The sequence below is a fragment of the Piliocolobus tephrosceles genome, chromosome 1 (assembly GCF_002776525.5).
Source record: "Piliocolobus tephrosceles isolate RC106 chromosome 1, ASM277652v3, whole genome shotgun sequence".
Taxonomy (NCBI): Eukaryota; Metazoa; Chordata; class Mammalia; order Primates; family Cercopithecidae; genus Piliocolobus; species Piliocolobus tephrosceles.
Window position 1 is genome coordinate 87,665,689 of NC_045434.1, and position 23,672 is coordinate 87,689,360.

The 23,672-nt window shown below is 38.0% G+C and overlaps 1 protein-coding gene across 2 annotated transcripts in view; it reads left to right on the top strand.

The window, feature by feature from the left end:
* Positions 1–23,672, top strand: part of VPS45 (vacuolar protein sorting 45 homolog) — an 83,539-nt gene that overhangs the window by 15,080 nt on the left and 44,787 nt on the right. For both annotated transcript variants that reach the window (XM_023213572.3, XM_023213573.2), the window contains exons 8-13: positions 1,281–1,415; positions 1,822–1,935; positions 2,675–2,842; positions 11,851–12,009; positions 12,214–12,321; positions 13,121–13,242. In XM_023213572.3, the coding sequence (XP_023069340.1) occupies positions 1,281–1,415; positions 1,822–1,935; positions 2,675–2,842; positions 11,851–12,009; positions 12,214–12,321; positions 13,121–13,242 (806 nt within the window). The remainder of the gene's footprint in view (positions 1–1,280; positions 1,416–1,821; positions 1,936–2,674; positions 2,843–11,850; positions 12,010–12,213; positions 12,322–13,120; positions 13,243–23,672) is intronic.

A 23,672-nucleotide genomic window follows, 5' to 3' on the forward strand; every position in this document is an offset into this window, starting at 1 on the left:
GGATCACGAGGTCAGGAGATCGAGACCATCCTGGCTAACACGGTGAAACCCCGTCTCTACTAAAAAAAAATACAAAAAACTAGCCGGGCGTGGTGATGGGCGCCTGTAGTCCCAGCTACTCGGGAGGCTGAGGCAGGAGAATAGCAGGAACCCGGGAGGCGGAGCTTGCAGTGAGCTGAGATCCAGCCACTGCACTCTAGCCTAGGCGACAGAGCGAGACTCTGTCTCAAAAAAAAAAAAAAAAAAAATTTTTGTATTTTTAGTAGAGATGGGGTTTCACCATGTTGGTCAGGCTGGTCTCGAACTCCCGACCTCAAGTGATCCACCCACCTTGGCCTCCCAAAATGCTGGGATTACAGGCATGAGCCACCATGCCTGGCCTTGTTGTATTTATTTTAAGTGCTCTAATGGAACTTGCTTTTTCAGGAATTCCTTTGGCAAATCTTTTAGGAAGTAAGTACCTTCTTTTATAACCTTCTAAATTATTTGTTAATAAATCTAGTTTTCTTAAGATAAAATATGTATATAAACATTTCTAGCATTTAGATTCTAGATGCAGAAGGGAACATGCTAGAAAATACTTCATTTTGTCTAACAGACCTATGACTGAAAGTAATCTATTCTCCATAAATGGTGAAAAGGAAAAGTTTGGAGATTTCTCATTTCCAGTTTTACCAAATAAATTCACATTTTGTGAGACTGGAAACCAGTCCTTCCTCACAACTCCCATTAGGTAAAGATATAAAATAAAATGGATTCAGAGGTAAGTTTCTGAATCTCCCAGTGTTTTGATCAACTCACAAGGTTTTTCTGATAATATTAGTGTTCCCAGGATAAATATAGTACCACTTAGATCTGCAAGAACACACTTCTCATGCTGCAGAAAACCGCAGAAGCATACAGGAAATGGTACAGCTTGTAACTGCAGTACCAATATAGCTCTATCTGTGAAGCCAAAAATATACCCTTAATTCACAGGCAAAAAATTGGAGCTAATGATAGCTCTAATTTGTTGTCTTTCTATCAAGAATATTAATCTTGCTGCCCTTTTTCCAAAAATGTGAAATCTAAAAGTATTTTGACTTTTTTTCAGTGTTTAATCAATTAAAATGACAATCTTAATGCTTATGATAGCACAAAGTATTAGTAAAATTTAACTAGAGAATCTTCATGTAAAGAAGACTAGTTAAAGAATGTTATCAGTTTTTATTTGTTTTCTTGAATGTTTACTATTTCCATATTTTGTCAGTTACCATTTTTTTTCATAATTCTTTATTTAGTGGACATATCAGGCCATGGTCCATGAACTACTAGGCATAAACAACAATCGGATTGATCTTTCCAGAGTGCCGGGGATCAGTAAAGACTTAAGAGAGGTGGTCCTATCTGCTGAAAATGATGAATTCTATGCTAATGTAGGTGGTTTAAATTTTTTTTAATTGTCTTTAGTTGTTTTTATGTAAGAAGATCAATATTGGCTTGTTAGTATGGGGGCAGGCATGGGATTTCATGTGAAAGGATGATAGAGGCATCCTGTGCATAAACTGCCTCTCAAGGGAAGGCAGAAGATTTGGATTCTGACCCTTTACTAGTAGTTTTTTCATAGAGATCACATAGTTATTTACTTCTCTCCCCTCCAGTAGCTGTTTGTGAGAATAGTAATGCTATTCATCACCAGTGTCCCAGCTAATGTCCAAATTTGGTAATTAAAATGGAATTTCCCTGCCCTTCAATTCTGTGTTCCGAATTCTTTTTCACTTCTTTTAAATTTTCTGAAAGTCAGACTAGTTGATGATGTGCTTCCACCTTTCTTTTTCACAGAATATGTACCTGAACTTTGCTGAGATTGGTAGCAATATAAAGAATCTCATGGAAGATTTTCAGAAGAAGAAACCAAAAGAACAGCAAAAACTAGAATCAATAGCAGACATGAAGGTAAATTGAGCATGTACATGAATGACTAACATGTGAGAGTTTGAAACTATTCATGTAAGCAACACTTTTGGAATCTTCTGGGTCTGATTTCTACCTTGATTGATTTTATTTGGTTTGAGGCTTATTTTCTGTAATGTCTTTAAACAATATAGCGAAAAATTCATAATAAACCATGTGCTTCTTTCCATTCTTCAGTAATATCTAGACTATTTAAAGACTCAATCTATTGCCAGGCGCAGTGGCTCACGCCTGTAATCCCAGCACTTTGGGAGGCCAATGTGGGCGGATCACCTGAGGTCGGGAGTTCGAGACCAGCCTGACCAACATGGTGAAACCCCATCTCTACTAAAAATACAAAATTAGCCGGGTATGGTGGCACATGCCTGTCATCCCATCTACTCGGGAGGCTGAGGCAGGAGAATCGCTTGAACCTGGGAGGCAGAGGTTGGGAGGTTGCAGTGAGCCAAAATCACGCCAGTGCACTGTAGCCTGGGCAACAAGAGCGAAACTCTGTCTCAAAAAAAAAAAAAAACAAAGACTCAGTCTACCAACATATACCAGTTCTTCTCTTCTTAAGCATAACAAAATGCCATGTGGCTGAAAGTTGTAGATGCTTTAATCAGGGCTGAAAAACATCCCCTGCTTTCCCTACCCCCCATTCAATACATGCTTATCCTCTACATGCTTATCCTCGGTCAAAAAATAACAGAACCTCTCATTGATGTTTTTCCCATGGCAGGCCTTTGTTGAGAATTATCCACAGTTCAAGAAAATGTCTGGGACTGTTTCAAAGCATGTGACAGTGGTTGGAGAATTGTCTCGATTGGTCAGTGAGCGGAATCTGCTGGAGGTTTCAGAGGTTGAGCAAGAACTGGCCTGTCAAAATGACCATTCTAGTGCTCTCCAGGTCAGTCCAATTTGATGAGCACCTACTATGTGTAAGGCACTGTGCCAGGCAGAGCAAGAGATAAAAAGGCAAGTAATCCTTCTTCGCCAACATGGAATTTAGTCCAACAAGGAACTGTGATGAGAACACAAATTGATATTATTTAAGATAGATCTATAAAAAGAGACACAAGAAAAGTGTATTGTGTAATTCCTAAGCGTTCAGTTAATTAGTATGAGTGCAGCCTAGTCTACTAGAAAGAGCACCAAACTAGAATCAGAAGATCTAGATTGGAGTGTTTGGTATACCACTTACAGGCTTTGTGACGTGGAGCTGTTGACTTAATCTCTGAGCCAGTTTCATTATTCGTAAAATAGGTATATTAATACTCATCTCACAGAGTGGTTAGGAAGACTTTAAAAGGTAAAACGCATATTAAAATGTATTATCTAAATTTTTTCATTATTGAAGCCTGCTTTTCATCGCACCAACATGTTAATGCCTGCTGTATGTACATACTACTGCTGTGAGGATCTAGGAGTACAAAGATGAATAAGATACCACATTATAGTAGAAAGAAAGAAATTTAAACCAGCAATTGTAATACCATGCACTATGTGCTATATTAGAGGTATTTACAAAGGAATATGGAAATACAGAGGAAGGACAATTGTTTTCCCCAAGGATGAGGCTTCTTAGCACTTCTTAGGGAAAATAACATCAAACAGGGAAAAGGAAGAAACATTCTCAGCAGAGAGAATGCAGGCATGAAGATGTGAAGAAATAAATATTGATATATATATTTTTTTTCTTTCTCTATATAAAATATTATATTTGAAATATACATATATTTAAATATATATGGGAACAGAGAATAGTTCAGTGTGGCTAGTACAGGATCCAAGATGAGTGGTCTTAGACTAGAAAGACTGACTGAAGCCAGGTTATGACCATTGGAAAAAAGTTGGGCTTTAATCTTAAAATGATGGGGGCTCCCGGAGGATTTTAGAATAGCAGCATAATCAGACTCTGGCCTCAAGAAATGTATAGTCTAGTTGAAGACACAAAACTAAAGCACAAGAAAAAATTAGATAATGTTTCAAGATGATAATTAAGTCATAATTGTAATACTGACTGTAACAGGTTTTGAGGTTATTAGGAACAGTTTCTTAAAGAAGGCAAGATTAGGATGGACCACAAAGAATGAATAGAATTTGGGGGAGGAGTTCAGTCAGGAACAGCAAAAGCAAAGATGTAGAAGTATGCAGGAAGTAATAAACAGTTTGACCTGTAGAGAGTGAGTATGAAACAGAATTAGATAAAATTGGTAAACAAAAAACAGTTTACAAGCTTTATGAAGAGGCTTGTAAGAATTTATACCTGCTGGGATAGGCAAAGAGATCCAGTATAGGATCTTATCTAGAATGTTGAGGTGGTGAAGGCAGTATTTTAGGAAATGTAACCTAGTAAGGATGCTTTAGAGGTGAAAAAACAGGTCAGAGAGACGTGTAGACTTACAGTGATAGTAGCAAAAATGTACAGCAAGGGGCAGAACTGAAAAATATTTCAAAGGGAGAAGAAATTAAATGACAGGCTGGATATAAAGATAGAATAAATCAGAGGTAATTCCATGATTCCTGAGAAATGACAAAGTATGATGTCACTGACAAGTAATTTAGGAATATGAGTCCTTTAGGAAATAGCCATTTCTAAGCCACTTACAAGAAGCACATTTCCCTGTTGATAGGACCCTATATTCTAAAGCTTAACTTCTTTCTTTCCCAGCTACAGTTCCACTTTATTCTATAAGATAATGCCAACCTGGTATATTGGAAACAACTCAGGTTTGGGACCCAGACTGGCCTGGCTTATATCCTACCTCTCCTTACCAAAGTTGCTTTGGGAAAATTACTTAATTTGCCCAAGTCTTGGGGATAAGATTTCAAACTTTCCGACTGTTATGATGATTCAATGAGATATGTAAAATGCTTCACATTTAATAGGTGCTTTGTAAATATTGGTTCCCTTCCTCTAAGCATGATTTTTTTTTTTTTAACACATAGTGCAACCAAAAGAAAAAAGTCTACCTGTGAGTGCTCTAGTTATACCAGCGTCTTTACTGGGATTTATTGTTGTTGGGTTTTGGAGCAGAACCTAAAGTCACATTCTTTTTAATCACCAAATAGTATCCTTTGTAAAGATGTATCCTAATCTATTTAGCATGGCCTTTAAACAACACTACTAATAATATTTTATAGTTGTTTTGTGGGCCTAATAGAAATGTCCTGATATTCATCACAAAAAAATGAGTTTTCTGCCTCTTATTAAATAAAAAACAAAATTGTGTCCCATAACTACATTTTAATTTCTTATATTTGTTTATCATTTGATTTTTCCCTTGAAAACAGTAGAACCAGACTTAATCACTAACCAGTTTTACTGTCTTTATTTGTATCTCTCTACATATGGAAAGCAATTAGAAAAAATTATTGTAATAACTTGTCTAAAACTTTATTTTTATGTTCACTTCAAAAGAAAAATAGTTACTTTAAAAATATAAATTCTATTTGTGATCCACTTTTTATTTTTAAAACTTATCTTTTGAAGGTTTTCTTGTCTGGGGTATTGGGATTTTACAGTGAGCAGTTGATTTGGAGTCCCCCCATCATAAAGGACTTCTTTGGCAACACAACTTAAATAGTCTATAAAGGAATCTTTTGTTTTATAGTAAGTGGATATCAGGGGCCTGACTTCTAGAGGGGTTATAGCATTCCTTGGCTTGACCTTAGATGATAATATGTCATGAAGTAATGAAATGAGGTTTGTGAGTAGAGATGGGGTTTGCTTTATTGAATAGTAAGTATCATGACAAGAAAAAAAGTTCACATATTGCTAAAAGTTAACCTAAAAGTTGCTGCCATTCTAACCATTATTTTGTAGGCTAATGAAAATTTCATTTAGAAAGAATTTCACTAGAACCAAAGTGAAATTTACTACCACTGAAACATATACATATCCTCAGAAGAGATTTATTTGATTAGTAATGAAGATTTGCCATACCATGAAGAAAAGGCATCTTTAGAAAGTGAGCAATTCTACCCTCCTCATCTTCCCCATACCCTGCCCCCAATGCCCAGTCTGTGTTGTCATATCACAGCTCTTCATTTGGAGAGAGGAACCAGTCTATTTTATATCTTTTCCTGACCTTGCATAAAGATCTTAAATCATCCTGTTAATGATACTTAACAAGGACTCAATCAATATTTATTAGAAAAATGAGGAGTAAGAGCTCTATTTGAAGCAGTATAGAGTAGTGGCTAAGAACTTGGGCCTTTGATGGCTTGGGTTTGAAAATAATTCCTAACCACTCTAAGCCTCAGTCTTACCTCAAAATTGTTGTGAGAGTGCAATGAGCTAATACATGTAAAACGCTTATGGTACTTGGTACTTACAGCTTTCAAGAAACATTAACTACCAACATTACGAGTGTTATTATTTGATGGTACATTTAATTTTCTTAATGGCATCCAAGACTTGTTTTTTAGTTCATTGATAGCCTCGTATCTCTCTGATTTCAGAAAAGTGTTTTTTTTGTTTTTGTTTTTGTTTTTGCCACTCATTAAAATTATAAGAAAAGTGGTTGGGACACATTGAACTGACTGGCAGTTTTACTTTGATTAATTAAATGTAAAAATGATCCTTTTACTCTAAAACAACATTTAGCCAGTATTTTAGAAACAGTGTTGATCAGCAGAAGATCTACTGCAAAGCTAAATTTTATGTTGACTAGTCATTAAGAAAAGGAATACTGACTCAGATGTATTTACCAGTCGGTAGAATTGGGTCTTGTCTGCGTTCTATCATTTTTCCCAGATAAGCTTTTTATATTCACACAGCACTGTTCTCTCAGGCTCATTTTTATCAGATCAGCATGTGGAAGACTTCTGCCAATTCCATCTTACTGTCCTAATCTGTTGGTTTATTTTGTTATTTTCTGACTTTACTACATTAATATAGTAGATAACAAAGAAGGGATCCTATTCTTTAGGTTAAACTAAAACAAACAAAAAAAAAAATGGAGACGATCTTTAATTACCAAGACCATCTGTAATCTGTATAATAATTTAAAATATGTGTATGTCATAATGATTTCTTCTTGCTCTGCTGCTTCATCATAGTTTTGATAGAAGAAAACAGAAAAGTAGAAAAGCATTCAGCCAGAAACAATGGAAGAATCTCTGAATATCAGAAAAGAAGAATGGTTTTCTCGTTGATATCTTATAAATGAATTTTAGTTCCTTTAGGAAACTTGATCTCCAAAGACACTATTTTTGCTTTTCTTTTCCTTTTCTTTTCCTATTCCTTGATTAGGCCCACACAAATGTTAGAGTTCAGTGCAAGGTTTTTGAATCCTGTCTTCTTAAGTAGATGACAGTTTTCTGTTTTGCTCTTTATTCAGTCATTGTTATAATATGACAGTGTCGTTTTCTAATAGTCACAAGGCTGATGGAAAATTTAATAAGAGAAACCAAAAAATTATGTAATTCAGTTATATTTCCAACAGATAAATACTACCGTATAGCATATACCTGCTTTGTAATTATAAGCCTCTCTGATTCTTTTTTCTCCTCTTCTCTGGTTAGTGCCCTGAAATCTCAGTGTAACGTAGGCCACTATCAATCAAGTTGATAAGTAGCTATGAGGGAAATCCTTCAAAATGAAGTCAAAAGATAAAGTGGGATCACGGCAGACAAAAAGGTCCTGCTTCTCCAAGGACTGATACAGCTGAAAGAAAAGAAAGAACTCAGCTTATACCTACAGGTTTCTTTTCATGAGAGAATAGATACCTCTAGCTAGAACATGGACCTGAGCCATGAGTTGGGTCCTAAGGGCTCAAAAGTAGGCAAAATAGTTACTCAAAGTAGGTCTGGTCAGATCTGGGCCAAGTCCTCAATGGAGAACTAAGAGTCAAGCCAAGCAATCTGAATACCAGTACCAAGTCTTAAGGAATAGAAGTGGATTTTGTTTATGATTGATGCATAATGATTGTACAGATTTATGGAATACAATGTGATGTTTCAATACATGTATACATTGTGTAATGATCAAATCAGGGTAATTAGCATATCCATCACCTTAAACATTGGTCGTTTCTTTGCGATAAGAACATTTAAAAACCTCTCTTCTAGCTATTTTGACATATGTAATACATTATTTTTAACTCTATTCATCCTACTATGCAGTAGAACACTAGAACATATTCCTGCTCTCTAACTGTAGCTTTGTACCTATTAACCAATTTCTAACCACCCCCATCCTTCACCATCCCATCCTCTGGTAACTGCTATTATGCTCTCTACTTCTATGAGTTCTATGAGAACAACTTTTTAGATTCCACATGTGAGTAAGATCATGCACTATTTGTCCTTCTGTGTCAGGCTTATTTCACTGAATATAAGTCCTCCAGGCTAATCTGTTTTGCCACCAATGACAGAATTTCATTCTATTTCATGGCTGAGTAGTAAATATTTCATTATATATGTATATATGTATGCTGCGTTTTCTTTTCCCTTTCTTCTTCTCTTTTTTTTCTTTTTGTTGAGACAGGGTCTGGCTCTATCACCCAAGCTAGAGTGCAGTGGTGCAATCTTGGCTTACTGCAACTTCTGCCTCCCAGGCTCAAGCTACTCTCCCACCTCATCCTCCCCAGTAGCTGGGACTACAGGCATGCACCACCATGCCCAGCTAATTTTTGTATTTTTGTAGAGACAGAATTTCACCATGTTGCCCAGGCTGGTCCCCAGCTCCTGATCTCAAGCAGTCCGCCCACATCGGCCTCCCAAAGTGCTGGGATTACAGACCTGAGCCACCATGCCCGACCTAAATACTGCATTTTCTTGATCCATTCATCTGTTGATGGACATTTAGGTTGATTTCATATCTTGGCTATTTTGAATAGTGCTGCAGTAAACATAGAAGTGCAGATATCTCAACGTACTGATTTCATGTCCTTTGGATATATTCCAAGTAGTTGGATTGCTAAATCATATAGTAGTTCTATTTTTAATTTTTTAAGGAACCTTCATACTGTTTTCCATAATGGCTGTACTAATTTACATTCACCAGTTGTGTGTAAGGGTTCTTATTTCTCCACGTTATCACCAATACTTATCTCTAATAAGAAACAGCCAAGAGTCAAGATCCACGTGAAGGTAACTAGAAAAGGACAGAGACTGATTACTGCAAATAGTCTTTGACTGTTATCATACCAGTTTTGTGAATTTATAGTTACTTGGATTTCTCAGATTTGTTTAAAAGTACAGAGACAGATCAGCCAGAAAAGGTGGTAGGAGAGTGACCGCAAGGGCAGGAAATGAGACATTGTGCCTATAAGAAAAGTAACAACAGAAATCCCCAATGGGATTTCTTTTCTTTTTATAAATTTTTTTAAAATGTTTTATTTATTTATTTTTTTGAGACAATTTCACTCTGTCGCCCAGGCTGGAGTACAGTGGCACGTAATCTTGGCTCACTGCAACCTCTGCCTCCCAGGTTCAAGCAATTCTCCTGCCTCAGCCTCTTGAGTAGCTGAAACTACAGGTGCTCGCCACCACACCCTGCTAATTTTTTGTATTTTTAGTAGAGACAGGGTTTCACCATGTTGTCCAGGCTGGTCTCGAACTCCTGACCTCAAGTGATCCACCCACCTCGGCCTCCCAAACTGTTGGGATTACAGGCGTGAGCCACCACGCCCAGTCCCCAATGGGATTTCTTAATGTTTTAAACTTACGCTGTTGATTGAGATACATACATAATTTGTACCTGAAATTTCTTCATATTATAGTAGAAAATAGTGGAACATTTGAACAGATACCCTAAATGGGCTGTATTCCATGGCTGCTCTAGGGGGGAAGATACCATGAAGGGAAAAAAATAAGAAAAATCTTATAAATTTGGGATCGAAATCTACAGAAGTTTCTCCCTTTTTGATCCCTTAAGGATGATGGTAGTGAAATAGTAACCAAAAAAATCAACAATAGAGATCTCTCTCAGAGAACTGTGTACTTGAAAGCTACATGGGAGGTTCCCCATTATCATCATAGTCCCTAGTCAGTGTGAACAGAAGAGCTCTTAGACATTAGACATGGTTGTTGTCAGGTACAAAAGAGATAATGTATGTGAAAACATTTTGTAAGTTGTAAAGTAATCATATAGTTGATAATTATGTCCTCAGAATTCAGTGCCCTTTAAGGCTCTTGCCAGCCTTTCAACCCAAGCCATTTCTTCCTCTGATTTCCATATTTATTTTGATAGTGCCACTGTTTTTAGTCTCTCACACTGGTTCTAATACTTACTGATTCTTCAGGACCTTTGGCAAATGTCACCTCCTTTATGAAGTCGTTCCTAATTTCTCAACAACCCAGTATACTTTCTCTTCCCCTTTCTCTCCCCTTCCTCTTTTGCACTGATTTTCAGCTTTTGCTTTTTGTTTTCTTTTGTTTTTCTACATACATATGTTTCTGTTATAACACCACATATTTGTTCCTGAAAAACCTCACATTCTATAAAAACATGCACTAAAAAAAGGGTTATGAGAATATAGGGTTATAAGCAGACCACTTAAAATCTACATGACTATAAAAAGAAATAAAAAATTCATATAATTTTTTAATCAGAGCCCTAATAAAAATAGTAACAATTATAATAAAAATACTAGCATGGTTAAATCTCCACTGGCATTTGCACCTAAAAATAGAGCCAGTCCATCCTCTGCGGCCTTATTCCTGGGGCTCATGTTTTCTTCAAATTATAAGGTCTTGAAAATACTCACTTTTCATAAAGACTACTTGTCAAAGTTAAAAATACCATATGGAGATAGCTTTCTTCATCAATCAGTGTTTGATTGTTATTTTGTTTTGTTTTGCTTTTTAACACAGTGCAATATATTTGCATCCTTTGTATTTGCACTTGCTCTTTCCCTATTTAGCATAACACAGTGGAAAGTGCAACAGTTCTTGAAGCTACAAAACCAAGTACTTCTTGCAGAACACACTTCTGTAGGATTATCATCTTTTTTTCTTAAGGTGTTGGTAAGGCTTCCCCTTTAATCGTGAGAAAGCCTATCCATTCTGGAAAAATTACATATGAACCAATATGCCTTCTGTGTTAAACTGACACCATTTCCATATTTATTCATCTCACCAAACTCAGGTACATTAGAGAAACATGTATGTAGCAGAATAAATTATATTACTTTGATCATCTTTCACCCCATTGACTGTGAACTCACTGGGGACAGGAATTGTCTTTAACTTATCTGTGTGCCTGCAACAGTGCATGACATACTGCCTTATGGGGACTCAAAAAGTATTTGTTGACTTAAATTAAATTATTTGTTCTGCTGTATAATAAATATAAATCTGTACTATATGGGAGGTCCTGAATATGAAGATTTAAAAAATGTAAACATGGCTTCTCCTGGCCCCCTTTTCTGTCGGTACCTGCCTCTTAAAATCATTAAGTACTAAATTTAGAGATTACATGCTATTACATACTCATCTCTGTCAACCATGTTGAGACATGTTCTGATGCTTCTTAGAGATTAAGCCCAGTCTGTGTAAAATTCTACCAACTTTGTCTCCATTTCACTGGTCAATCATTAATAGGTTTGCAAATCAACTAGTCAGTTTTGTTGTGCTGTATTGATTCAAGTGGTGGAAATAGTAAGTGTTCCTTCTTTCAGCAAGAAAATTACAACTTCAGCTAGTGGAAAAGAAAAGTGAAACTACCCATTATTAGATTCATTTTTGTCGCAAAGCAATTACAATGGAAATATATTTCCTTATTTAATTCTTACCTTGGACAAAAGGCATTTAATTTTCTATAGTTGAGACAGTTGCTAAGTGTATGACTTATAATTGTCATAGTAGTGATGTATCACTACCATTTAATAATTATTAGATCTAAGGCATTGTACAACAGATCACTCAAGTGAAAGGGGGATAAATATAAGTTCTATCTTTCTTCAGAATGTAAAAAGGCTTCTGCAGAACCCCAAAGTGACAGAGTTTGATGCTGCCCGCCTGGTGATGCTTTATGCTTTACATTATGAGCGACACAGCAGCAATAGCCTGCCAGGACTAATGATGGACCTCAGGAATAAAGGTGTTTCTGATAAGTATCGAAAGGTAACCAGTTTCCATATTAGCCCACCAAACAGGAACCAACTCTGTTATTATATTCTTAGCTCTAACATGATAAATCATACTATTTTTATTTACAGAAATGTATAAATCTGTATTTTCATTTTTGTTTCCTTAATAAAATTATTTTCTTATGAAGTGGGCTTCCTGATCCCTAAGCAATCAAAATTTGCTTCTCTTTCTTAATAGCTCGTGTCTGCAGTTGTTGAATATGGTGGTAAACGAGTCAGAGGAAGTGACCTCTTCAGCCCCAAAGATGCTGTGGCTATCACCAAACAGTTCCTCAAAGGACTGAAGGTATAGACATCTCCTCTATGCTCTCCTAAGTGAGAACAGTCGAAGCCCCTGAGGCTGAGAGTGAATGAATATGATCTTCAAGGTATCTTGAAGATTGCTGCTAATTTAGTACTATGTCAATTAAATGAAATTAAAACTGACATCCTCTTGAAAGCTTTTTCTTTTAGTGCTTTCTGTATTAGAGCTGTATCAGCATTGGACCAAATAACTGGGCAGGAAATAACTGGAGATATTTCTGGGAAATACTCAAAAAGAAAAAGACAAATGGTTCTGATAGTCACAGATATTTTACTCCATTTGTTTATAATTAAAGATTTGTTAGGTAGTTTCTCTTTGAAGGAAATTAAAGATGAAGCAAACATTTGATCTTTTAAAAATACTAACCTGTTTTCTTAAAATGCTCAAAAATTAATTCTAATCTGCTAGCCTTTCTTATGTTTTCTGTTTTCCTGGGTATTTCCAGTCTTTTTTATACATGATCCTTTCCTTTTATTTGCTCTACCTATCATTTAACATTTTCACAAAAGGGTAAGAGGCAGTGAAGACATGATAAAGGATTTAAGCAATCCCATTTTTAAAAATTCCTTTACAATAACTAGCCCTAAATTACAGAGTAATTTTTATGAGATTAGAACATTTCTGACTGATTAAAATAATTTTGAAATTTACCACAGTTCCTATTTAAATCTATCCCATGAAATCTCTATTGAGTGTATATCCTTTTCTGATATGAATATTACTAATTCTTGTATTGCTAGTTTCCCAAAAATGACATAAGAACCATTTTCCCCTGTTTTAGGGAGTAGAAAATGTATATACACAGCATCAACCTTTCCTACATGAAACCCTGGATCATCTCATCAAAGGAAGGCTTAAGGAAAACCTATATCCTTATCTAGGCCCCAGCACACTCAGAGACAGGTAAGCTAATAAAGATATTAATAATAAAAGCCAGAAACACTGAACAAACAGAAAATTTAGAGTAATGTTAAGCACTAAAGCTGAGGTTATAGCATTCTTCCCCTTTCTTCTGTTAAGATTCTTTTGGTTTTACATATGTCAGTATTAGATATGAATTCCTTTGCTAAGTCTGAAACATTTATTTCTTTTGTACTAAAGAAACAAGTGTTTTGGAGTGTCTCAAATCCTTCTGTACTTCAGTGTCAAACCAGTTTACTTATGCCAATTAAGGTTCCGTTCGATGGCATCTGGCATTTGGTGTTTCAAACATTAAGGCCAAAAATAGACTTGCTGCCTGATTGCCCTCCAGAGCAGGTTGTTACTATTTTTGCTGAGGACTGGACTTTGCCAAATGTTGCCAGCACACAAACTGAGAGACCTAATTAATAAAGTCCATTTGTTACACAGGAGCAAAGGATGGCTTTCTTTTTGAGTATTAACTAAAGGAAGCAATAATTGTCATCTTAATCCAGTGGTTAATTTTTAATAAAAACAAAACTCGCCCAGAACAACTTATTTAGGCCAACCTGAAATTTTAAATGTTGCATACATAAATTCTACCTAGTTAAAAATTATATTGTTATATTTTTTAGTTGGACCACATGTTATCTAAAGGGGCTAACATATATACTTGAATCCTATTGGATAGATTAATGTGAAAATTTTACTGTTGACATAATTGTTCTATTATTTCAGTTAATAATCATCTAAGAGCCTTGGAAGTATAGTGTTTTATAAACATAATGAGATTCTGAATGGGAAAAATGTTTTGAGATACGTAAATGACTCTTTTATGTGATAAAGTATATTTTTTCACGTTGTCCTTTAAAAAATTTTTTTCTGTAATTTGGTACAGAACAGAAAAAAAATCATCTTTTAAAAGTCCAGGGTTGAGAGGCAGAACACTTGGTGTTAAATTCAGAGAGTACGCTCATTCAGATAAAATGTTTAAGGACCTTGGGATCAAGATTCAGAAATGTCAGCTAAGTGGGAAGAATGAATGCCAGCCCAAAGTTATGCACCTATCTGAGAGGCTTTTTAAAAAACATAACTATTCTGAACTTTCGCATTAATGTGATAAATAAAAACATTAATTTGCTTATGAATTTATATAAGAATTACTGAACAAGAAATTAGCTATTTATTGCCAAAGGAAAACCATAGGCCACTAGAAGAATATACTGTGCGTGATCAGTACACAGCAGAAAACCTTTCTAATTGACATAATTCATTCCCACACAAAGCTCAAAATTATATTCCTTGAACAAAATGCACATTTATCAGTTGTCAACATCTGTTACCATTTGTCACTATAACCTAAGTATGCATATAGTTAATAATTCAGTTGCTTTGTCCTTTTATACAACAGATGTTGATTGAATGCTTTCAGTATGTCAAGAGCTGTTGTAGATGCTGGCGATATAGAAGTGACAGGAAAGACAAGGTACCCGCCCTCAAAGAACTTACATTGAGACAACGAGTAAACAAGTAAACTAATGAAGAATATAATTTTACTAAGTGCTATCCAGGAAATAAATAGGGTAATGAGCTTCAAAGTAATTGTAGGGGTGGGGAGGACTACTTTAGATGGAGAGAGAACCTATCTGAGAGGTGATATTTAAGATGAACTTTGAGTCATAAGAAAGAACCAGATCAGGCATGGTGGCTCACACCTATAATCTCAACACTTCTGGGAGGCCAAGGCGGGAGGATCACCTGAGGTCAGTAGTTTGAGACCAGGCTAGCCAACATGGCAAAACCCCGTCTTTACTAAAAACACAAAAATGAGCCTGGCGTGGGTGGCAGGCGCCTGTAATCCCAGCTACTCAGGAGGCTGAGGTAGGAGAATCACTTGAACCTGGGAGGTGGAGGTTGCAGTGAGCTGAGACTGTGCCATTGCACTCCAGCCTGGGCGACAGAGTGAGACTCCATCTCAAAAAAAAAAAAAAAAAAAGCAATCACACGATGATTAGGAGAAAAAGCATCCAAAGCAGAGGGAAACACCAGAGCAAAGGTCTTGAAGAAAGAGAGAACTTGGCAAGTTAATGGAACATAAGGGAGCCCTGCTTGGCTGGAGCATAGTGAATAAGGAGGAAATAAGAGGTTGAAAGAGAGGCAGGTTGGATCACATCGGTTCTCAACGACCCTAGTAAAGAGATTTTTTTTTTTTTTAATGTCATGGGAAGCCATTGAAGAATTAAGCATATGAGTAATATGAACTTAATTGTGTTTTAAAAGATCATTTGTGGTGAGAATGGATTATTGAAGGCAAAAATAGAAGCAGAGAGACTACTAAGGAGATAACTGTAGTAGTCCAGGTGAGAAATGGAAGTGGTTTGGGTAGGAGGCCAAGAGAGAAGCCAGAATCAATAGACGTATTTAATGACACAGATTTATGGAACAAGGGTAATAGAGAAGTCAATAATAACTCTCAGGCTTTGAGGAGAAACAGAGTTTTGTTGTTCAGTTGGCGATGCCTATTAGATAACAAGTAGAAATGTCACATATTGAGAGTCAACAAAAATATTAGTAATATTAAAACCATGGAACTAGATACGATCACTTAGGGAAAAAGCATAAAAAAGAGAAAATAAGAGAGCCCGGAACTAAGCACTGAGTAGAGAATAAGGAGCCAGCAATGGAGACTGAGGAGGAAGCAGAAAGGTAGGAGAAAAACCAGCAAAGCGTGGTGCCATCAAGAGCAAGTGAGTAATAAACTGTGTCCAAACTCTGAGAGGTAAAGAAGGTGAAGAAAGTAAAGAATCTATCTGATATGGCAACATGGAAGTCTTTGATGATATTCTCTCCTGGTTTCAGTGAGGTTGGAAGCCAAATTAGAGGGGTTAACAAGATATAAGATAAATTGGAGACACTTTTTAAGAAATTTTGTGGCCAGGCGCGGTGGCTTACGCCTGTAATCCCAGCACTTTGGGAGGCTGAGGTGGCTGGATCACAAGGTCAGAAGATCGAGACCATCCTGGCCAACATGGTGAAACCCCGTCTCTATTAAAATTACAAGAATTATCTGGGTGTGGTGGTGTGAGCTTGTAATCCCAGCTACTCGGGAGGCTGAGGCAGGAGAATCACTTGAACCTGGGAGGTGGAGGTTGCAGTGAGCCGAGATTGCGCCACTGCACTCCAGCCTGGTGACAGAGTGAGATTCCGTCTCAAAAAAAAAAAAAAAATTGCATAAAGGAGGAAGAGAAATGGAGTGGTATCTAGAAGAGATTGTGGGCTCAAGAGAAAGAGGTTCTGGAGCATATGTGTAACCCAATGAGAATTACCCAGTAAAGAAGAGCAAATAGGTAATGCAAAAGAGAAAGAAAGTGCTACAGAAGTGAAGTCCTTAAGGAATCCAGAGAACAAATAGAGGGATTGCCTGTGATAGGTACAGAGGTACTTTCATTTTAACAGGAGAGAAAGCAATATGTATAGATACAATAGGTTTGTAGTTTTGATGGTGAGAACCTGGGGTCATCATGTCTGATTTTTCTCAGTAAAATATGCCAGGTTACCAGCTAACATAAGGGGTATAAAGAAAAAACATTGTGAAACTGTCATCCTGTAGGCTAGGAATCAAGTTTAGTAGGGAAATATAAGTAGGAGTTCTAGGCAAGGTTGAATGCCTAGAAAGTTTTGTGGTCATTAATTTAAAATATAGCCAGTAAGCTTAATTGTGTATCTTTCCTCTGGAAATTTTGAACTGCTTCAGATTAAACGTGGAAAAGGCAACTAGTTGGGTCCAACTAGGATTTGGGGAAATGGAAACAAGAGGAGAGTGTATTGGATCATGAGAAAGGTATTGGTGAATGAATTGGAGATTTGATGAGGCCAAAGAATTATTACAGAAGAGTGTTAGTATAGGTAAATTGGAAGCTGAGAGGTAGTTATTGGATAAAGATATTTTGAATTCAAGATTTCATAGGGGGTTCAGAAGAAGTAACGAAGAAGTTTAGATTGTAAGCATGAATGTGGGTGGTTGTAGTGGGTAGCAGAAAAGATCAGGATTGCTAAGGAGACCAGGATGTTAAATGAGTAATCCACAGTGATGTTAAAGTCACTGAAAATCTTGAAAAGAGAAGGAGAAAAAGGAGGACAAGTAAGCCAGAGCTAAAGTCTTCAGGGAATAAAAGTGACCAGGAAAGGAAGTCAGGAAAAAACGGTGCAACTACATTATGAGCTTCTAAAATAGTGGAAATTTTGAAGGAAGAAGGCAAAGAAATGGTTACAAAACTACAGTGAGTGTCACAGAACATACCTATACCACCTCCTGGCCATGCCTAACAGAAGGAATACTGCAAAGGACTTGAAAATACTCTTATTTGCCAATTCTACTTCTAAAAGCTTACTGTATAGATATTCCTGGCAAGTACACAAAGATACTTAAGCAAGAATGTTCACTGAAGTAATAGCAAAAAAAACTAGGAACAAGCTAAGTATCTATTAATAGAGAGCTGATTACCTAAACTACAGTACAATACTACGTATTCTTTTTTTTTAGATGGAGTCTCGCTCTGTCGACCAGGCTGGAGTGCAATGGCCGGATCTCAGCTCACTGCAAGCTCCGCCTCCTGGGTTTATGCCATTCTCCTGCCTCAGCTTCCCGAGTAGCTGGGACTACAGGCGCCCGCCACCTCGCCCGGCTAGTTTTTGTATTTTTTAGTAGAGACGGGGTTTCACTGTGTTAGCCAGGGTGGTCTCGATCTCCTGACCTCGTGATCCTCCCATCTCAGCCTCCCAAAGTGCTGGGATTACAGGCTTGAGCCACCACGCCGGGCCTCTTTTTTTTTTAATGACATAACTCTTCATGGGTGATATGCAAAGCTTTCTAAGAGATATTGGATAGAAAAGCAGGATGTTATAACATTTCTTTTCTTTTTTTTTGAGATGGAGTCTTGCTCTGTCGCCCAGGCTGGAGTGGTGCCATCTTGGCTCACTGCAGTCCCAGCCTCCTGGGTTCAAGATTCTCCTGCCTCAGCCTCCCGAGTAGCTTAGTAGAGATGTAGTCTTGCCATGTTGGTCAGGCTGGTCTCGAACTCCTGACCTCGTGATCCACCCACCTCAGCCTCCCAAAGTGCTGGGATTGCAGGTGTGAGCCACTGTGCCCAGCCATAACATTTCTTTTGGGTAAAAAAACTGTAGAATCCTGGGTGCAGTGGCTCACGCCTGTAATCCCAGCACTTTGGGAGGCCGAGGTGGGCTATTATTTGAAGTCAGGAGTTCGAGACCGGCCTGGTCAACATGGTGAAACCCCGTCTCTACTAAAAATGCAAAAATTAGCCAGGCGTGGTGTCATGCACCTGTAGTGCCAGCTACTCGGGAGGCTGAGTGAGGAGAATCACTTGAACCAGGGAGGTGGAGATTGCAGTGAGCCGAAATTGTGCCATTACACACCAGCCTGGGTGATAGAGCAAGACTCCGTCCCAAAACAAAACAAAACAAAAAAAGGGTACGTGTATATAAATATGTGCTTGACTATACATATGTATGTATATTATATATATATAATATATTTTTACAAGCACATATATGTATAAATACAGTAACTCTCTTTTTTGTTTGTTTGTTTGTTTTGAGATGGGGTCTGGCTCTGTAGCCCAGACTGGAGAGCAGTAGCGTGATTTCAGCTTACTGCAAACTCCGCCTTTTGGGCTCAAGCCATCCCACCTTGTTCTTGTAAGTAGCTGGGACTACAGACACATGCCATAGTACCTAGCTAATTTTTGCATTTTTATAGAGACAAGGTTTTGCCACATTGCCTAGGCTTGTCTCAAACTCCTGAGCTCAAGCAATCTGCCTGCCTGAGCCTCCCAAAGTGCTTGGATTACTGGCATAAGCCACCATGCCCTGCCTACAGTAACTATTTCTGAAACAATAATCAAGAAGTTATTAATAGTCATTACCTCTGGATATTGAGACAGTAGTTAGTTACATATCTATCCTTCTCCTTAGTTATTGTATTAGGTATTGTAATCTTGAAGTAAATACTATGTTTTGTTAATCTTCAGGGTTTTCACAACATTTAACACAGTGATTTACAAATAGTAGGTGTTCAATAAATTCTATAGGCATCTCTTCTAGTTGATATGCCAATATTTATAGTTGGATTTTTTTTTTAAACCAGAGAATAAATTTAATTGATGCTATAGAAAATTTAGATTTTTGAAGTTCATAAACAATCCTCCTATAAAACTTTCTGGCTCTGCATTCACTTGGCCACACTATCAGCTCTAGCCACTTTCTTGGCCCTGTATTGTATTGAAAAGAGTCCTTGATTAGTGATATTTATTATTATTTGTCTCATCATAATAGAAACTCTAGGTTTTATTGTTGCTGTAATAATAGAAAATATCAAAGGAAATGTGGCAAGAACACAACTTTGCAAAACGAAAACACTGGTGAAAATTTTTTTAGCCCTAGCTGTTAAATTAGTGTTTAAGCTGTTTGGCAGTATGGCTATATCCACAAATTGGATTTGATCATTCTGCAGATGGGATTCTTGCATACCCTGTTTTTCAAGCTAATTTTTTTTTCTCACTCTAGAATTGCCTCTTGTCTCTGATAAAGGCAAGCAACTTTTTCATTTGGTGAGGAAATGGAGCTATATGATCATGCATTCCAGAATCAGTCAATTCAAAAAGGAAGTACTTTGCATGTTTACACAAATGTAGTAGAATCTTGTCACTACAGCTTATTTTTTGTTTCTGTGAAGCAGCAGTTCTTTTTCATTGACCTTTTTTTTGTAGTAAATGCTCATAAGAACTGTATCATTTGTAAATATGTTCAAAAATTACAATTTTAGCCATAAGTGTAATGCTCCACAAAATAGATAAAATGTTGCCTTTTGAAAGTTTGTGTTTCCACCTGACTTAACCACATATAGAAATAATGTTAAAAATTCTCAATAAGGTGGGCAATGTGGCTCATGCCTGTAATCCCAGCACTTTGGGAGGCTGAGGTGGGCAGATCACAAGGTCAGGAGTTCAAGGCCAATGTAGTAAAACTGCATCTCTACTAAAAAAATACAAAAAGTAGCCGAGTGTGGTGGTGGGTGTGGTGGTGGGTGTGGTGGCAGGTGCGGTGGCAGGCACCTGTGGTCCCAGCTACTCAGGAGGCTGAGGCAGGAAAATCGCCTGAACCCCGGAGGCAGAGGTTGTAGTGAGCTAAGATTGCGCCACTGCACTCCAGCCTGGGCAACAAGGTGAGACTCCATAAAAAGAAAAACAAAAACAAAAACTCAACAAACTTGGTATTGAAGGAACATACCTCAAAATAATAAGAGCCATCTATTCCCAACACTCTGGAAGGCTGAGGCAAGTGGATCACGAGGTCAGGAGATAAAGCCCATCCTGGCTAACATGGTGAAATCCTGTCTCTACTAAAAATACAAAAATTTAGCCAGGTGTGGTGGTGGGTGGCTGTAGTCCCAGCTACTGGTGAGGCCAAGGCAGGAGAATGGCATGAACCTAGGAGGCAAAGCTTGCAGTGACCCAAGATCGAGCCACTGCACTCCAGCCTAGGGGACAGAGCGAGACTCCATCTCAAAAAAAAAAAAAAGCCTTCTATGACAAACCCACAACCAACATCATACTGAATGGGCAAAAGCTGGAAACATTCCCCTTGAAAACCGGCACAAGACAAGGATGCCCTCTCTCGCCACTTCTATTCAACAAAGTATTGGAAGTCCTAGTGAGGGCATCAGGCAAGAGAAAGAAATAAAGTGCATCCAAGTAGGAAGATAGGAAGTCAAACTATGTTTTTAGACGACATGATTCTATATCTAGAAAACCCCATAGTCTCAGCTCCAAAGCTCCTTCAGCTGATAAACAACTTCAGCAAAGTTGCAGGATACAAGTCAATGTACAAAAATCACTAGCATTCCTATACAACAACAGCAAAGCTGAAAGCTGAATCAGAAAAGCAATCCCATTCACAACTGCCACCAAAAAAATAAAATACCTAGGAATACAGCTAAACAGGGAAGTGAAAGAGCTCTACAGTGAGAATTATAAAACACTGTTCAAAGAAATCAGAGAAGCCACAAACAAATGGAAAAACATCCCATGCTCATGAATAGGAAGAATCGATATCATTAAAATGGCTATACTGCCCAAAACAGTTTACAGATTCAATGCTATTCCTATCTAACTACCAACATTCTTCACAGAACTAGAAAAAATTATTTTAAAATTCATGTGGAACCAAAAAAGAGCCCACATAGCCAAGGCAATCCTAAGCAAAAAGAACAAAGCTGGAAGAATCACGTTACCCAACTTCCAACTGTACTGCAAGGCTACAGTGGCCAAAACAGCATGGTATGGGTACAAAAACAGGCACATAGACCAGTGGAACAAAATAGAGAGCCCAGAAGTAAGGCCTCACATCTACGACCATCTGATCTTTGACAAAGCTGACAAAAACAAGCAATGGGGAAAAGACTCATTCAATAAATGGTGCTGGGATAACTAGCCATATGCAAAAGACTGAAGCTGGACCCCTTCCTTATACCATATTCAAAAATTTCAACTCAAGATTGATTAAAGACAAATGTAAAACCCAAAATCTATAAAAACCCTGGAAGACAAACTAGGTAATACCATTCTGGACCTAGGAACAGGCTAAGATTTCATGCCAAAGACGCGAAAAGCAATCACAACAAAAGCAAAAATTGACAAATGGGATCTAATTAAACTTAAGAGCTATTGCACAGCTAAAGAAACCATCAACAGAGTAAACAGACAGTCTACAGAATGGGAGAAAATATTTGCAAACTATGCATCTGAGAAAGGTCTAATATCCAGCATCTATAAAGAACTTAAACAAATTTACAAGAGAAAAACAACTCCATTAAAATGTGGGAGGCCAAGGCAGGTGGATCACCTAAGGTCAGGAATTCAAGACCAGCCTAGCCAACATGGTGAAACCCCATCTCTACTAAAAATACAAAAAATTAGCCAGGAGTGGTGGCTGGCACCTGTAATCGTGCCACGGAAGGCTGAGGCAGGAGAGTCGCTTGAACCTGGGAGGTGGAGGTTGCTATGAGCCAAGATTGTGCCATTGCACTCCAGCCTGGGCAACAAGAGTGAAACCCTGTCATGAAAAAAAAAAAAAAGTGGGCAAAAGACATGAACAGCTGCTTCTCAAAAGAAGACATACATGCAGCCAACAAGCCTATGAAAAAAAGCTCAATATCACTGATCATTAGAGAAATGCAAATCAAAACCATGGTGAGATACCATCTCACACCAGTCAGAATGGCTGTCATTAAAAAGTCAAAAAATAGGCTGGGCGTGGTGGAGCACGCCTGTAATCCCAGCAATTTGGGAGGCCAAGGTGGGCGGATCACAAGGTCAGGAGTTCGAGACCAGCCTGGCCAACATGGTGAAACCCATTCTCTACTAAAAATACAAAAATTAGCCAGGCCTGGTGGCGCGTGCCTGTAATCCCAGCTACTCGGGAGGCTGAGGCAGGAGAATGGCTTGAACCCGGGAAGCGAAGGTTGCAGTGAGCCAAGATTACAGCATTTCACTCCAGCTCTGGGCGACAGAGCAAGACTCTACCTCGGGGAAAAAAAAAAAAAAAGTCAAAAATAACAGATCCTGGCGAGGTTGCAGAGAAAAGAGAACCCTTATACCTTGTTGGTGGGTGTGTAAATTAGTTCAACCATTGTGGAAAGCAGTATGGCAGTTCCTCAAAGATTTAAAAACACAACTACCATTTGACCCAGCAATCCCATTACTGGGTATATACCAGAGGAATATAACTCAAATTCTACCATAAAGACACATGCAGCTGGATGCGGTGACTCACGCCTGTAATCCCAGCACTTTGGGAGGCTGAGGCAGGTGGATCACCTGAGGTCAGTAGTTCGAAACCAGCCTGGCCAACATGGTGAAATCTGGTCTCTACTAAAAATAAAAACAATTAGCCAGGCATGATGGCAACTGCCTGTAATCCCAGCTACTTGGGAGGCTGAGGCAGAAGAATTACTTGAACCCGGGAGGCGGAAATTTTGATGAGCCGAGATCACTCCACTGCACTCCAGCCTGGGTGACAGAGTGAGACTTCCTCTCAAAAAAAAAAAAAAGACACATGCATGGCCAGGTGGGGTGGCTCATGCCTGTAATCCCAGCACTTTGGGAGGCCGAAGTGGGTGGATCACCTGAGGTCAGGAGTTTAAGACCAGCCTGACCAACGTAATGAAACTGCGTCTCTACTAAAAATACAGAATTAGCAGGGGCATAGTGGTGCAGGCCTGTAATCTCAGCTGCTTGGGAGGCTGAGGCAGGAGAACTGCTTGAACCTGGGAGACAAAGGTTGCAGTGAGCCAAGATTGTGCCATTGTATTTCAGCCTGGGCAATGAGCAAAACTCTGTCTCAAAAAAAAAAAA